Source organism: Protopterus annectens, chromosome 15.part0, assembly GCF_019279795.1.
Source record: "Protopterus annectens isolate FY-2018-M chromosome 15.part0, PAN1.0, whole genome shotgun sequence".
Lineage (NCBI taxonomy): Eukaryota > Metazoa > Chordata > Ceratodontiformes > Protopteridae > Protopterus > Protopterus annectens.
This window is the reverse complement of record NC_056749.1, coordinates 653045223-653062041: the sequence shown is the minus strand read 5'-3', so window position 1 is coordinate 653062041 and position 16819 is coordinate 653045223. Positions and strand designations below refer to the sequence as shown.

The following is a 16819-nucleotide window of genomic DNA, read 5'->3' as shown; positions in this document are numbered from 1 at the left end:
CGTTGTCTTTCACTGCCCCCTTAGATTAGTTCCCTGTGCCTCTGTCCAGCAGAGCCATTAGTTCCCTGTGCCTCTGTCCAGCAGAGCCACTGCAGTGATATAAAATAAACAGCCCTTGCAGGTCACCATAGCCTATGCAATTTACCAGTAAGCTACCTCAACTTATCTTCTTTACCAGATTCTGAGATTAAAACACAGGTCATGTCACTTTTGGCTGCATCCTCTCAAGTAGCTAGACATTCCATTAAGTGTAGCTATGATGCTGTTGAAGCATCATTTAGAGCTTCCGCCTCTGTACTTAGGAGACATTCATGGCTGAGACTCTTTACCAGATGATATTAAGGCAAAGTTACTAGATGCTCCTTTGGACAAGTCTGCCCTTTTTGGCTTTGCAGCTGCCGACTTATTTAAGGCTCTCCAGGAAAAAGGGAAAGAGCTTCAATACCTTTAACGCCTGTTTGTTTCTCTGATCCCGAAATTTCATAGAAACTTCCCTGTCAAGACCTCTTTTGGTAGGAGACCTGTTCATTCCTCCTCTGCTTCCTCTACTGCTTCTAAGTCCAAGAAGTCTTTGACCCCCTCAGTCGAAAACATCTTCTTCAGTCCCATCTTCTCAGCAGTCCGTTCAGGCCAGACCCAGTTCTCTGTGACTGTCAACTTTCCCTTCGAAGTCATACACCTCTTTCTCTTCACCTTTCTCTTTCTTTTCCAGTCTGGACAGGAATCACTCAGGATGCCTGGGTCCTATCCATTATTCTAAAAGGCTGTTGTATGACTTGGAAGAATCTCCCTCATTTCATAGGAATTCCCTAGCCCCCCTCCAATCAGTTGCGTCCATTTCCAGAACTCCTTTTACAACTGATGTCTCAAGGCTCCATTCAAACTGTACCTTTAGATCAAGGAGGCAAGGGTTTCAGGGTTTCTACTCAAGAATGTTCCTGTTCCCAAGAAAGGATGGCCCTTGGAGACCAATTCTAGATCTCTCCCACTTGAACACTTTCCTGCAAGTACCTTCTTTTCAGATGCTGTCCCTGCAGTTAATCTTTCCACTCATTTCACTTCAGTCTTTCAGGCTTCCTTGGATCTCAAAGATGCTTATCTGTATATTCACATCCATCCTCTATACAGGAATTTTTTATGTATTTATGTGGGTTATTTGCACTATCAGTTTTCGGCCTGGTCTTTTAGTCTTTCCACTGCCCCAAGGGTATTCACAAAGTGCCTGGCCCTTGCCATTGCTTTCTTGAGGGACCAGGGTTTTCTGTTTATCCTTACCTGGATGAACTTCTCTTCCTAGCAAAGAGTACAGATCTCGTCTAAAAATCGGTGCACGGCCATTCATCTCATTCAAAGCCTGAGTTTCACAATAGATTGCAAAAAATCCAGTTTGACTCCATCACGGGATCACATTTTCATGGGGTGCAGGCTTAGTACAGACTTGATGATGGTGTGCCTCCCAACAGAGGATGGCCCAATCTCCCACTTGTTTCATAGAGACCCTTCTGACTCTCCCTTCCATCTCAGCCAGGGATTTCCTAAGGCTTCTGGATTCATGGCTTCCACAATTTCCATGTTACCCCTTACAATACTCCAAATGAGGAAATTTCAGTAGTTCCTAAAGACTACATAGTCCCAGCATGTTCATCCACTAGATGATAGGATTCATTTTCTTCCTTGCTTGAAAACAGAGCTCCTCTGGTGGATTCAGCAGCTCTGAATCCAAGCCTTCCTCTTCATTTACCCCAGCCTTCTCAACAGCTTTTCATAGATGCTTTAGATATGGGCTGGGGGGGCAACATTTGCGTCCAGGAAAGTTCAAGGTCTTTGTTCTCCATCTCAGAAGAGGGAGCACGTCAACATCAGATAAATGCGGGCTCTGCTTCTAGCTTTGCAAACTTTCCATCCTCTCTTCCTACCAGGTCCTCTGAAGATCTTTACAGACAACACTACTGTCCTCTGGTACATAAACAAGCCGGGGCACCAAATCTTAACTTCTCTGCAGGCTAGCTCTCAAGGCATGGGAAATACCCATTAAGTACAAGGTCACTCTTCATGCGGTTTACGTACCCTCTGCTCAGAACTATGGCAGATGCATTAAGCAGGTCCATGACACATTCCCACAATTGGATGCTTCACAGGGATGTGTTCCTGGACCTGGTTCATCAGTGGGGTACTCCTCATCTGGACCTCTTTGCCTCCCCTCAAAACAGACAACTTCCTCTCTCTTGTGCCAGGATTCAACATCCTCTGACTTGGAAGGTGGACGCCCTGTCTCTCTCATGTTAGGGGGATGTTTCTTTATGCATTTCTCCCTTCCCTGTCATGCAGAAAGTTGTGCTGAAGATTCAGCAGGACAAACCAAAAATCTTGTTGTTGACTTCCTTTTGGCCAAGACAGCATTGGTTCCCTCTTCTTCTGCAGTTAGCCAAAAGCCATCACTACAAGTTACCTCACAAATTGGACCTGCTTACACAGGACAACTGGTCCCTGCTTCACATCTGTCAACATCACAACTGACCCTTGTGGGTGATCAACTTCTGATCCCTTTCAGGCACCCTTACTCTCAGGACGTGCTTGGCATTTTGCAGGAGGCCAGGAAACTCAATACAAGAAAGTCTTATATTTCCAAATGAAGATTTTCTAACTGGTGCTTTAATAGAAGTTTAGATCCGTTTTCTGTGGATATTCCAGTAGTAGTCTCTCACCTGTGTGAACTACTTAAAAGTGGCCTATTATTTTCTTCAGTAAGTCTACTGCTATGCTCTTTCTGCTTGATTGCCATTATCACCTCCTCTAGCTTCCAGATTGGAGGTTAAACTTTTCCTTGAAGGCATCCTACATATTAAGCCCCCAAGGAAATCAATTCCTCCTCACTGGGAACTTTAATTATGTCATAGAAAAGCTAACTCTACCCCCCCCCCCTTGGAGCCCGCATGTTCTGGTTCTCTGGGGTTTTGCATTTGGAAGACTATGCTCCTGGTTGACTTGACCTCTGCTAGGAAGGGTCTCTGTGATGTAGGCTTTGACATCTCCACCTTTCTAGGTTTTCCACAAGGAGAGTCAGTCTCCGTGCGAACCAACCATTCTTTCATGCCTAAGGTGGTGAATGACTCGGCTCTTAATCAATCTGTCCAGTTGCCTACCTTTTTCCCTGTTGCTCAGTCCTCTAGTGAAAAAAATTTGCATACCCTAGATGTGCAAACGCAACTTAGATTTTACTTGCACAAGATTAAACCTATCCAAAAATCAGATCAGCTTGTTGTGTCCTTCCATCCCAGGCCTCTGGGTTTGCCTGTTTTCAACCAAACTATTTCATCTTGATTTCTAAGGCCATTGTGTTTTGTTATGATTTCCATGGTAAGTCCTTGCCCACTTCTCTCAAAGCCCATTCCACTAGATATGTGGCTTCTTCAGGGTTTTCTTTAAGGTTATGGATACTAGTTCCATTTTGGAGGCTGCTACTGGGTTGTCTGTGCAAACCTTTACTAAACATTACAAGTTGGACTCTGTTTCTAGGTCCAGAGTAGGTTTTGCTAGGACTATTCTTCATGCATTTGTGGAGAGTCCTTTCATGCAGCCTTCCTCTGTTCCTTCCACTTCTCAGGGTCCCAATTAAGCTGTGGCACTCTCCCATATGTAAAGAATACTGCAAAATTGAATAGAAGGGCATAGAATAGGTGTACAAAATCTTACCATAACCATATATGTCCTTCTCTTCCTTGTTGCAGTATTCTGTCCCTCCCGCCTTCTCCCTGCATCTTGTCACTTCACTGGATGACCTATTGTTTTTCTTTGGACTCTTGCTCCTCGTGGGGCATTTATGTTCTGAGGATTGTACATGCAGAAGTCATTTTATGGCTGACGTTGTCAAAGCAAATGTGCAACATCCCTGGCAGTGGCTAAAAGCTTTTGTATATTGGCTGGACGTCTGGTTGAAGATGCTGAATACTACCCATATATAAAGAATACTGCAACATAGAAGAGAAGGACATGTATGGTTATGGTAAGAATTTACACAACTATTCTGTCTGATCTAGGCCTATCTGAAAGTATCTTTATAGAAAAAAAATCACATTAAGTGTCTGTGTGCTTTGTCAGCAGGGTCTTCCAGAGAATAATAAAAAATATGGCAAAGAAAATAAAGCATTCAAGACAGAGGAGTTTCTTTAGGATATCACTCGGCAAGATGTTGAAAAGATGTTCTTTAAGCACCGGTACTTTTATTGTTGTCTTAAAGTACACAAGGACTGTTTGAATCACCCAAGTCAACAGTATTCTGTCAGGTTGCGGAAATTATCCTAAAAGAGTAACATAAGTGATTAAGTGAAGAAATTAATGTTGCACATACTTTCTTACACAAGATTCTGGATATTTTCCACAGAAATATCTGAGATAGTATCAGGAGGGTATGCTTTGGCTTATTTATAGTACAACTGTATAGTGTTATGCAAGTATGATGATATTAGTCCTGTACACAGTATGGAGACTTCTGAATATTATTACACAATGATTTTTTTTTTGTAAAAAAAAATCTTATGGGATTGACTTAATTTTGTTTACCTGTTTTTTTTTTTTTTACAATATTTGGTGTCAAAAGTTTAGGGGGCACTGCCATTGGTGCCCCTTTACCCTGTTTTTTGTCAGTTTCTATTTGGTGTTATTTGAAGCAGGATATCTTTATAAGCATCTTTTATAGGTGGTATGTCTTGCACTGTTACATGTATATTAGTGATTTTTTTTTTCTTTCTCAAAAGGGGCTTGCACAGGGTTGGCAGACGTCCCTATTTGGGCGGGACTGTCCCGAGATCAGCAGCCTGATCCCGAGTCCTGCCCTGCCGGTTTAAATCCCGGGCAGCCTCCGCTTTGTTTTTTTTTTTTTGGCCCGTATACCGGCATACAGGCCAATCAAAAATAGCTAAACACAGAGCTTCTTGTGTTTAATGTGGAATTTCCGCATTAAACGAAGCTCCGTGTTCAGCGATTTTTAATTGGCCCGTATGGCAGTATACGGGCCAATCAAAACATCGCAAAACAGAGCTACTTCTGTTTAATGTGGAACCTCTCAGTTCCGCATTAAACAGAAGTAGCTCCGTGTTTAGCGATTTTTGATTGGCCCGTATACCAGTATACGGGCCAATCAAAAAATTGCGGAACTGCGATGTTCATTTTTTTTTTTTTTTTAGTCTTTACTTTGTAGACCAAAGAAAAATGAGCTTAAGGAAACACTCAGCCAAACAAAACGTAAAATAGTGAAATAAGGTTTAATATTGTAAGCACATGCTTTCGGAGGGCACAATGTCTCTCCTTCCTCAGACAACAAGTAAATGAATGAAAAAAATCATACAAGATTAAATAAACAATCCCCTAATTGGGTCAATCAACAAATTTAAAAACATATACGCCCACTCCATTTCAATTAAACACAGCGTTGAGGACAAATACCCTACAAACTTCCAAACAATACAATATGCTAAATCATTATAAAGTAAACAGATACAGTACAATATAAAGTCTTTACTTTGTCCCTACCTGGCCAGTCAGAAATCTGGCAACCCTGGGTATGCATGAGCTGAGTGATGTGTTATTTCATAACAGGTTTAAAAAATTCTCTCATTTAAAAAGCTTTTCAAGTCCATAATTTAGCTATTAACAGTTGTAGCTACAGATGAACATAAACTGTGCACAAAACTGTTTAGAAAATCTACAGTCTCTCTGAATATTTTGTACGCCGAGAGTCATCATCTCTATCAAATTTATCATATGAATAGTTAAGGGCAACAAGAACATTCAGTGATTATGATTATTTTAATGAAATTGGGTTACCTCTAAATATGTTTCTTAAGAAAGGGTGTAATTGATCTAATGTTATGAAAACCCATGGGAAGTTTACATTACAGTCCACAATGGAATACTTTCAGTAGAGTATTTGATGCAAGAAGGATATCTGCACGAAGGAAAATTCTGAATGTAACTTGGACTATGAGTTTGTAATAAGTAAGCAGATATAGTTTAAACAAGTTGCAGTATTTTAATATTAGATAAATTATTTAATACTCGTGTTGTTGTGTCTTTCGGCTTTTCCCGGTTAGGGGTCGCCACAGCAGAACTCCAGTCCGCTAATGATTGGCAGTTGATTTTTACGTGCTGAGTTGCCAGCCCTGATGCACAACCTTCAACGAACGTATGCCCATTCACGCATGTCTCCACGCAGAAGATGCTCTAGCTGAGAATCAAACAGGACAACGTCTTGAGGCGACAAAGCTACCGCAGCACCACCACCGCAGACTATTTAATACTCGTGTATTTCTTATAATCATAGTTATAGTGTTAAAGCTAGTATTAAGAAGATGTTGATATGAAATCTTTTCCAACATCCTAATAATAATAACAGGTGATTGATGAAAATGCCCCTGCCATTGTTCTATTTAAGTGTTGCTAGATGTTTTGACAAGATAAATTCATTATGTTCTGCTACAGGTTGATAAAGCATGGAACTTCACAAGAGGTAATGCACATGTGAGGTGCTTTACATTAAGTAACTATAAAGCTAAAAACTAGACTATGAGAAAATATAAGGAGTCATAGAACTGAAAGCTGTGTTAACTGCTTAGTTTTAGAGAAACACTAAAATTTGTGAATCACTTTTAGAACATCCTAGACATAATGCTAGAAGTGTTCCTTTAGATGAATGTTTGGTTTATAATGATTGATATTAAAACTGTTTAACCCACTCTGATTTAAACTGTGCCATAAAATGGAATCACTTGCTTAATTATCTTTGTTATTGGCTGCATTTTAATTGTTAGTTTATATTGGGAATTTCTTTGGTTTTTATTCTTCTTTGGAAGGCACCGCTAGCAAGGCTCCATGGTTTTTATGGGGTTTTTGTTAATAAGTAGCCTTGCTGCCTGTAGTCATGTTTATGTTCTGAATTATTTTGTGTTTGAAAGCTTGTGTCTGCACAGCACTAGTGGGGAATTAACCCCACATCAGGGGGTTCATTACTAAAAATAATCATCAAATTTTATACAAAAGTGACCAGTGCATCATACAACTCTTTCATGATCGGAGAATAAGCTTCCCCTAATAGTCGGCCATCTTGGTGTTTCTCAAGGAAATTAATCTTGTGTCCTTTATATTCATATTATTTTTTTTACTTGTATCAAGCTTCTTGAAGGACAGTATGCTGTAAACTTTACAGTCAAACCTTCTGCAATGTGTTCCTTCCCTCAAAAGTGTCTGATGTTAAACGCATTCATTCTTTCACCATTGGAACCTGCTGTTAGGTAATGTAGGTTTGCTGTTTCAAAAGACACAATCTCTTATCCATCTGTTAAGTTATTTATTTCAATTATTTCAACTGTTACAGAGCTTACAAAACTATGCAGTGTACAAGCTAAAAGAAATGAATGGGCAGATGTATATGCTGACAGTACGAGTTATAAATATGGCGACACTGGAGTAAAACATTAAAATACAGTAAATTATGGATTAAGAAAACATTTTTTAAACTAAAAGAAGTTTTACTAGCGGCTGAAATGCTTACCCTGTGAAAGACTCCTCAAGTCGAACAGTAAATTCAAGAAATGTATCTCATTTGACAGTGGGGTCACTTACCCCAAACATAATTTTAACCAGTGTATTCCATGGGAGGTCTTGAAACATCAAGCAGCCCCTCACCCAATGGCCTGCTTCAAGTCAGTGTAATGACAACCAGAAGCTGTTTCAGATAGAAAGGACCCAGACTGTGAAGGCCGTAGATATTTAAAAAAAATCTTAAAACTCTGTCTTGTGACTGGCAGTCAATGCAAGTCCTGCAGCAATAGAGTAATATTACATGATCAAGTAGCCCCAGTCAGTCTTGCTCTGAAATTCTGCAGCTGCACCAGGTAACTATCCAAAAGAAGAAGCTACAAGCCATTGCAATAGTGTTGTCATAGCTACACATTTTCTTCCCTTTGGATTCTAAGTGTCATTAGCATAACATTGATGAGAGAACTTCTCCATCAAATAACTTTTCCTAAGGGATTGACATGCTCCAAGAGCAAGTTGAGAGGCACTCCATACTGTAGGAGATAAATGGCAAAGGAGTTTACCCCCCAAGACCACCCACTATGAGCAGCCTAAATGAAAGGAGGCAACCCAGTCATGGACGGTGTCATTAAATCAAGATGCTTTTATCTACAGTATCAGAAGCTTCTGCTCTATCTTGAGGACCTAGACTAAACGGTCTTAGATCTCAAGCTATACAGAAGTCAGTAGCAGCCCTATTAAAGCCTGCCTCATTTATGTTCTTGGATGTCAGTCTTAGGTTTTCTGGCAGAATGGCCTTTATATGGCAAAGGCCAGATTGTACACTTATGAGACTAGGAAGACTGGAGTTGGAAACGTAATCTGCAAGCTCCTTTGGGAGATGAGGGATAATGTTGAATTGGTGGGTTAAGCTTCAGTAAGGGTGGTAGAAGGGCAGAGGTTATTGAGACTGGAGGAAAGGGGTGCCTTGAGCAGTACTTTATGGCCTGCCCAAGGGTGTGGCTGTCAGGTGCCTTCAGTCAGTCATGGCTCCCCAGATTGTTTCTTGTCCGTGGCTCAGGAGTTCAGCTTGGTGTGTCTGCTACCTGCATGTGTGTGTTTTTTGCGAATTTACCCAGCCTAGGATCCAGCAGAAAGTGACTTTGAAGTTGGATAAAACTCCTACTTTCTTGGCCTGTCTTTGAGCTATAGTAATGACCTTCCTTGAAAGGTCAGAAATTCCTCCTCCTGCCCATCTTCTAAAGGGGCTGGTCCCCCACAGCCAGCATGTGTTCCCTGTAGGTTGGTCATATCTACTTTTATATCACTTGATTGTACTGGTAATGCAAGTCTTCATTGTGGATTCATGATTTTTATGAGTGTTCATTAGGAACAGAGTGGTAAACGGGTAACCTAAGGAATGAATGTGATTGTCTAATGGGAAGTGTGGCACTTGTCTAGTTTGATTGTGGGAGCTCCTGAAAGGTGATGCCAAATTTTAATGGTGAAAATAAATGCCCTAGCCTAGGAACTATGAGAGAAGAGCCTGTTTGTAATTCATTAAATAAGGTTAGAAACATACCTGTTGTTTTTCACGTTTGGCGTTTAACTAGGTGATTCCGATACCTGAGCCAATGTCATGGTTTGCAGTGTAACTGAAAAGGTAAGTCTGGATGATGGCCCTCAATAGGGCTGCACAACAGAGAGGACTGTGAGGAATGACTACCTTAACCTTGTTGAAGGCCCCAAGCCACGGGGCTCTAGTGCCAGAAAAAAAAAATAGCTACACCATACCTAGTGGTGAAGGGAGGTACCTGCTACTGATATCAAGCCTTGACATACTGCCTTCCTTTACCAAGGAATTAGATAGTTGGATGAGTATTCATAAATTCACCCCTGGTTTGGCTGAATTATTGCTCCTTGGAAAAGGAAGTAAGGTCTATGGATGATGTTGATAAGGTTAAAATGGCCACGTGGTGCACTTGCTATGTACATTCCATGATTCTATAATTCTGATTTGACAAATATTACACAAGGTGGCTTAGAATGCAGTCCATGAGGTGTACGTCATTTCTTAAAAGGAAAACTGTGTGTTCAGCCTGCAAACACTACTTTATCCTTACTTTTGACCATTTCACATAGATTTGAATAAATATCTGAAGAAAAAAATCTTTAAGTCATAGATATGCAATAGATATTGCTTACAAGGTCATTTTTTTTAAACCATCTTGCTTTAGTAAGCATTTTTAAAAAGCTTAACACTGAACTTGGACAAAAAAGGAAAAGGAGATTGTTAGCAATTAACAAGCAAGTTAAATACATTTCATTCCCACAATTAACCATGTTAAGTTTCATTAATGATGTAAAGAAGCAGTTCCTTCACAATGTAGAACATAAAGTATCAGTAAATCTATATGCCAGGATGAGAAGATGCAAGTATTTCTGGAGGTAACACAGGGCAACAGTGTTAAGACTATGCTCTCCTAAAATTTGTAAAGAGGGAAAAGCACTGTATAACAGTTGTATAAATCATTCAAGCATATCCGTGAAATACATTTTCTGTAAATCATTCAAGCATATCAGTGAAATACATTTTTTATCAAGTATTTTCGATAAGCTTTTCCCCCATCACACATCTCTCTCTCTCTATGTATGCATATTAAAACCTACAAATCATGCAAGCTCAGTTATTCCATGTGATCTGTGAAACTGAACCTTCAGATGTCTGTCCCAAGCTTAATTTCCAACAACTTTTTTGATGAGAAAATTGGGTACTTGCGTATTATCACAACCAAGCTTTCTTACCAGTCCATTATTAGGATTGTTGACTCCTTCAATGCTGTACAGTGTACGCAGTCTACCTTCCACAAAACTTTACTTGATCCTTAAAAAAGATCATGTGTAATGTACATGTTTTTATATTTACTACTTTCAAGTACTGTTTAGACCATAAAAACAACAGTACTTGAGAATCCAGTTAATAGGGCACAACATTTACCTTCTTGTGGTGGTTAATTTCCCCCACAGCTTTCTTTTCATTTGCCAATATCAAGGAACTGTAATTGTCAGTGCAGAAACTGGTGTCTGTCCAGATTACTTGTCAAGTTGCACACACTGAGTGGTACTGTATCTTACCAACAGCACCTTGCGACTGGATCACCTGGAGCTGTCTGCACCTTCTTCGTACGTGTGTCACATCTGAGTAATTCAGAAATGAAGGAGGCAACCATCACTGTTTGCTCACAGCAAGTGTGAGCCATGGCCATTGTGGAGCAGCAGTTACTATCTTAACAAATATTTTTAGTCCGTATAACACTTCATATCTGTCAAGTACCTCTTTATGAGGAATGTTCCTCATTTGGTTGTCTTGAAAAGTTCATATTCCTGGAAGTTCCGCATTCAAACGTTGTGCCATACATTCAGTGTTAGCAATTTTTGTACTGGATATCTATGGTAAATATAAATTGCTACTTAACTCAATAACTCAATCCAAAAAAAAACGGGCTGGCAAGAAAGCATGTTTGTGATAATACGCAAGTACCGACAATTTTATTTATTTTACTCTACTCTTACGTATTTAATGATGGTTGCTTGTCTTTTTCAGATTTTCTGTTAATGAAGCATCATAAGGAAACACTTTGTTACATTCCTTTGCTGGTTCCATTGAAAAGACTGGACTGCCTTTCCAAAACAGAAGCCGCCTTGTTTATTAGGCAGTGTTTAGCCCAAGAAGTTGTGCCTTTGAAATCAAGAGACATATCAGTAAAACTTCAAAATGTTTTGAAAAATATTTTTGATGGTGACAAAATATTTTGCATTGCCATAAGCAGATGTTACCTTTTTACCTTTTTTTTTTTTAAAAAGTACTGTGTACTCTGTTTAAAATGTGATTCCTTAGATGCTGTATTAATTACCTAGGGATACAGTCCTTTGCTCTACAGAGCACTCTTTAGTATGTTTCTCAGCTTTTAATTCACCTGCCACAGTTGACATGGTAAAAGAACGTGTTTTTGCTATTTGTGGAAGATTGAGATTATTCAATCTTAGTGTTCATAAAGGGAGAATCAGGAACATTCTGAAGTAGTAATATAAATTAATCCTTTTATATGACAAAAACATTGTTGCTATGGTTTATTAATGTAGGTTTCATCACGGCTGATCCATTATATTGTTTCTTTTTACAGTATATCACAGAAGATGCCTACTGCTTTGCAGTGAGTTCCTTTTGCCAAGTGAAACATAGCACTACCTCTGTCAGCCCATTGAGAAAACATTTTTTTTCTGTTAAGTTTGATATTGTGTACAGTTGATTATTGAAAGGCAACTTACAGAATTAAAAGTATTCTATGTGGCTTTTCTACTTAATTGTAGATAAATATGCTTAGTAACTGGAGTGCCACGAGTGCAGCAGAATGTTACATCTGCTGCATTCAATTTATACTATATTTGTGGCAGCTGCAGTTATTTAACCTATTTGAAGGTTGTTAGTACAGGGTATGAGATGCAGTAAATGTATTGAGATTGTGTTTCCATTTTGTAATCCAGTTTTCTTAATGTAGATCACTGGGCCTGATTCCAGAAGGTTTGCTGTCTGTATAATCGAATGAATCCATTGTAAACCTGCTTTGTAGATAGGCCTTACACTGGAATAAGTCACAGAGAGCAAGATCTTTGGAATTTGGTTAGCAAATCTGTTATCTGTCCCACTGTGAATGCATTAACTGTCATTCACCAAGGTGGGGTAATGTATGAACTGCTGTAAGATGGCATATTGTTTGGTAGACTGTGTTAAAAGATTTCAGGCCTGCATGGATAGTATTAACAGTATGTTCTTGAAGGAGAACATATTATGATGTACTGCTGTTCTGATTTTATGATTTTGAACTTTATGCTGCCATTGTCAGCCTTTATGAAGAAGTAGGAATGATACAAATGTTAAGAAATGCATTGAGTCAATGTTTCTCAAGATAAAGCACAAAGTTGGCTTTGTATATTTTAATTTAGTTATTGCACGACTATTGTCACAGTTCAGCCTTTGTATTATTGCTGTGTAACAGTACACAACATTTAGAGTACAGCTAAAATGAAGACTATGCGCCAGTTTAAACCAGAGCTTTGTGCTATCAGAAAAGGAAGCATGAATGCAGTCTCCCAATGCCATAAGCAGATTTTGAGTTTTGATGTATAAAGTTTTCGGCTTAAGGGATTTATCTTGGCTAGAACAATAGAAAAATGACAAGCATATCAGTTTTAAATACTTCACAGTGTAATTTCTTAACAGACAGGGGTGGCTATAGTACTTTGATAATACATTGACATACTTTTTCCAGGTTTTGAGTTTGCTTTATAGAGATTACGCTCAAACATCTAGTATATACTTAATGCATTTTAGAAACTTGTACAAACATGCCATAGACAACAACATGCATCTTCACTCATTTTTCTTGTAGAAGAGTTAATTATGTTAAACCTTGCTTTATATTTATGGTACTGTTAGACAAGTAGCATTTTTGTCCAGATTGTATAGTGTGTTATTGGCTTTAAGCCAGGCTTTTATAAAATTTATAGCTGTGCAATTGTTGATGTAAATTAATTTGTAAAAGGCAGAAATTGAAAATAAATATAACTTTATTTTGTTGTAAGAAGAAGCCTGTAAATGTGACTTTTGCACAAATGTGTTCTTCACTCCATAAAATGGTATTTGCCAAATCCTTAACTGATAGCAGTGATGAAGCTTGTCATCACAGTGTTGTAACCTAAGGTGTTTCAACATGTCACAGGCCAAATCAATTATTAGCGAGGCCAAGGCAGTTATCTGTAGTACAATGTGTATGGTGCACTAATGCAGCAGCAGCTCTTATCTTCTTGTCCAAGGATCAGCTTCAAGTTCTGCCATCTGTTTGTACTTTCTAAGAGGATTAAGTTTAATTTGGGAATACCATTTACATACTTTTATAGCAGTGTAAACTGCCATTCTAAGTTGTATATATTAGTGATTAGAAATTTTGCAGAGTAAATGTTTCAAAATCAATTCTTGAATAACTGCATTTCTCACGAGTTCTTTGTACATCTCTGTATAAATATTTGATTATGTTTAGAAAATGGTTTAAAATAAATATTTAAATGTAATGTACAGTCTATACTTTTTGTTGCATTTTATTACATACCACTTTGAGGTCTCTCTAATTTTTTCCTGGCAGTGAGTACCTGGACTGTAATATTTCACATTTATATATTGTTTGGTATAATGCAGTTCAAGCTTAGTGGCCTCACAGAAGATATTTCTTGTTCACTGCCTTCTGTGAAACAAATTGATCTTTCTTGTTAATATAGCTGTCTAATCAGTTCCATACTGACAGAGCTGTAGTTTACTCATCTTGTACCCCCATGCCATTGCCTGATCTGACGCCCTTCAACTTTTGCTGGAGGAAGAAAACAAAGTCCATTCTCCCAATCTGCGAGCAAAAAAGTAAGTTTTGTCCTTTCCTCGATCTGCCATCTTCCACTCCTGGGTCAAGTCTGCAAAGTTTGTTCAACCTCATCTAGTTGGTTGAGGGAGGAATGTGTCTGCACTCTTTGTCACACTCTAGCTATTTTCCTGCATAGTCATACAACCATGGGAAAAAGAAACAATCTGCAAGGTTGAAATAAAATGGTTCACACAACTGCAAAAGACAGATGAAAGTAAAAATGTACACAACTGCAATCTTGCAATAAGGCTAATGAATGCAAAAGTGTTCTGGAACATTTGCATTTGGGGAGGCGAGATCAGCAAAGAGTGCAACCTGACCATGATAAAGCACTGCATTGAATCAAGTAACTACCACTTCATCGATGATGCTAATAAGTGACAAAATCTCTGTTTTCAGGGTGCATAATTGAAGTTCTCATATTTTAACTTCTCTTGAATTAGGCCAGTTCAAAAAAGGTTTCATTTCATATCATCAAGAAGGGTAAATAGTGACAACTCCTGAAGGAAGTGAAACTGTTTACTGAAAAACTGAATATGCAAAATTGGCTGACTGACTTTTCCATGCCCAAATAAATCCTGGAACCTTGAAAATGGGCAAGCACTTTCAGCATGCCACTGTAGTAAACACCAGGTATATTTGAGTCAGCCTGTGTGGCATACTTAAGGCTGTCAAATCATTTGGCAAAACATACTTCTTTCTCTACCTCAAAGATGTCCCTTAAGTACTTGGGTCATAACAGTGAACTGAGATTTATGAATACAGATAAAGGTGTGGGATAATGCACTTAATGAACACGGTCTGATGCATACAAGACACAGAAATATTATTGACAGATATCCTGTAAAATCAAGTCTTTATGTAGTATTATCATGGTATACAAGTTTATCGGTGAATTGCTGGAATTGCTGTATGCCAACATTCAGTTTAGACATGTATGATTACTTTTTTATGGAACATCCAACTAATTTTGTATTTTTTAGGAACTCCTAACAATCGTTTTGCTTTTAAATTTCATTTAAAAAAACTTAAAAGTAGTGCTGTACTAAAAGTGAGGAATATTGGTTGCAGTAGATATAGAAACATCTTTGGACTGTCGTACCTTAGGATTTGAGTTTGATATGGCACTAGATTATTTAATAAAGACATTTATAGTCATCTATCAATCTGGATGTGCTTTGCAAACTGTTCTGATTTTAACAATTATTTTTCTTTTGGAAACTAGTATTGCTAAAAGATGGAAGGAGAGGTTGTGGTGACAGCTGTAGACTACTCATGCAAATTTAGTTTTCTGTAAGTAGAAAGTTGCTTCTGCGTTTATCTCTGGGTATTCACAAAGAATGACATTTTATACTCACATTATGGATGACGTATTTTTATTAGGTCAGAAAGAAAAGTTGAATGAGTTTTATTTTATCTTATCTTATCTTCACCTCATTACATTTTGCAACAAAGTTGATTTCCTACACAGTGTATGTTGATATTGAAAATGATAGTATGCCTAACTGTTTAGTATAAACCCACATTCAGTAATATAGATCTGCATGCAAATAACTGTCATCTCTAGTTTGTCAAACACTGGGTCATTACAGGACAAGTTATTAGATTGTCCACATTGGTTTCTGAAGATAGGAAATTTCAAGAAAATGTATTCATTTGAAGCAGATGTGTCCAGAAAGAGAGTATGAAAGTAAAAACACTGGCATAACAGTCATTAGTGGTAAACAGAACACAACTTTATAGGCCAGTTTTCTTGAACAAAGAAAATGAATTATCCCTGGCAGTAGGTGGATTGGACTCTCTAAATTGGCCCTAGGAGTGAGTGCGTGAGTGTGTGTGCCTTCTATGGAAGGTTGGGCGCTGGGCTGGCAACTCGACACTGTAAAACTCCACTGCCAATCATGAGCGGACAGGTGATCCTCTGTGGTGACCCCTAACCAGGAAAAAGCCGAAGGAGGAGGAAGTCAGAAAGGAAGGGCTGTCATGTAAAGTGCCATAATCATGAAAAGAAGCAATTCAAAGACAGCTTTAGCCACAATGTGGAAAACCTCATCATGGACTGATTTGCATGTTTTTTAATCGATTCTTGCTACCACTTGTATTAAAAGCACATCCCCATACCCATTCAGACTTATGGACACATTCACCCATTTATCCACACACAAACACACATATAAATAAATAAAAATAGAAATGTATATGTGTATATATAGATATAGATATAGATATATATATATATATATATATATATATATATATATATATATATATATATATATATATATATATATATATATACACACACACACACAGTGGATATAAAAAGTTTACACACCCCTGTTAAAATGCCAGGTTTTTGTGATGTAAAAAAATAAAACCACAATAAATCATTTCAAAATTTTTCCCACCTTTAATGTGACCTATAACCTGTACAATTTAATTGAAAAACAAACAAATCGGTTAGGGAAAAAAATATAAAAAAAAAGTACAATACGCTGGTTGCATAAGTTTGCACCCCTTTAAACTAATACTTTGTTGTATGTCCACACCCTTGAACTAATACTTTGTTGAAGCACCTTTAGATTTAATTACAGCATTCAGTCTTCTTGGTTACACACCTGCCATCAATTAAAGACACTCTGCTTAACCCCAAATAAAGTTCAGCTGTCGTAGTAGGATTTTCCTGACATTTACTCAGTTGCCTGCTACAGCAAAAGCCATGGTTCGTAGAGAGCTTACAAACAAAGGGATCTCATTGAAAGGTATCAGTCAGGAGAAGGATACAAAAAGCTTTCCACAGCATTGGATACACCATGGAACACAGAGAAGGCGGTCAT

At 38.3% G+C, this 16819-nt stretch overlaps 1 protein-coding gene across 2 annotated transcripts in view; it reads left to right on the top strand.

The window, feature by feature from the left end:
• The window catches only part of LOC122789986 (serine/threonine-protein kinase 26-like), an 809573-nt gene extending 795923 nt beyond the window's left edge, over positions 1-13650 (top strand). For both annotated transcript variants that reach the window (XM_044057496.1, XM_044057497.1), the window contains one exon: positions 11117-13650. In XM_044057496.1, coding sequence (XP_043913431.1) covers positions 11117-11141 — 25 coding nt within the window. In that variant the 3' untranslated portion in view covers positions 11142-13650. The remainder of the gene's footprint in view (positions 1-11116) is intronic.
• Positions 13651-16819: the final 3169 nt, after the last annotated feature.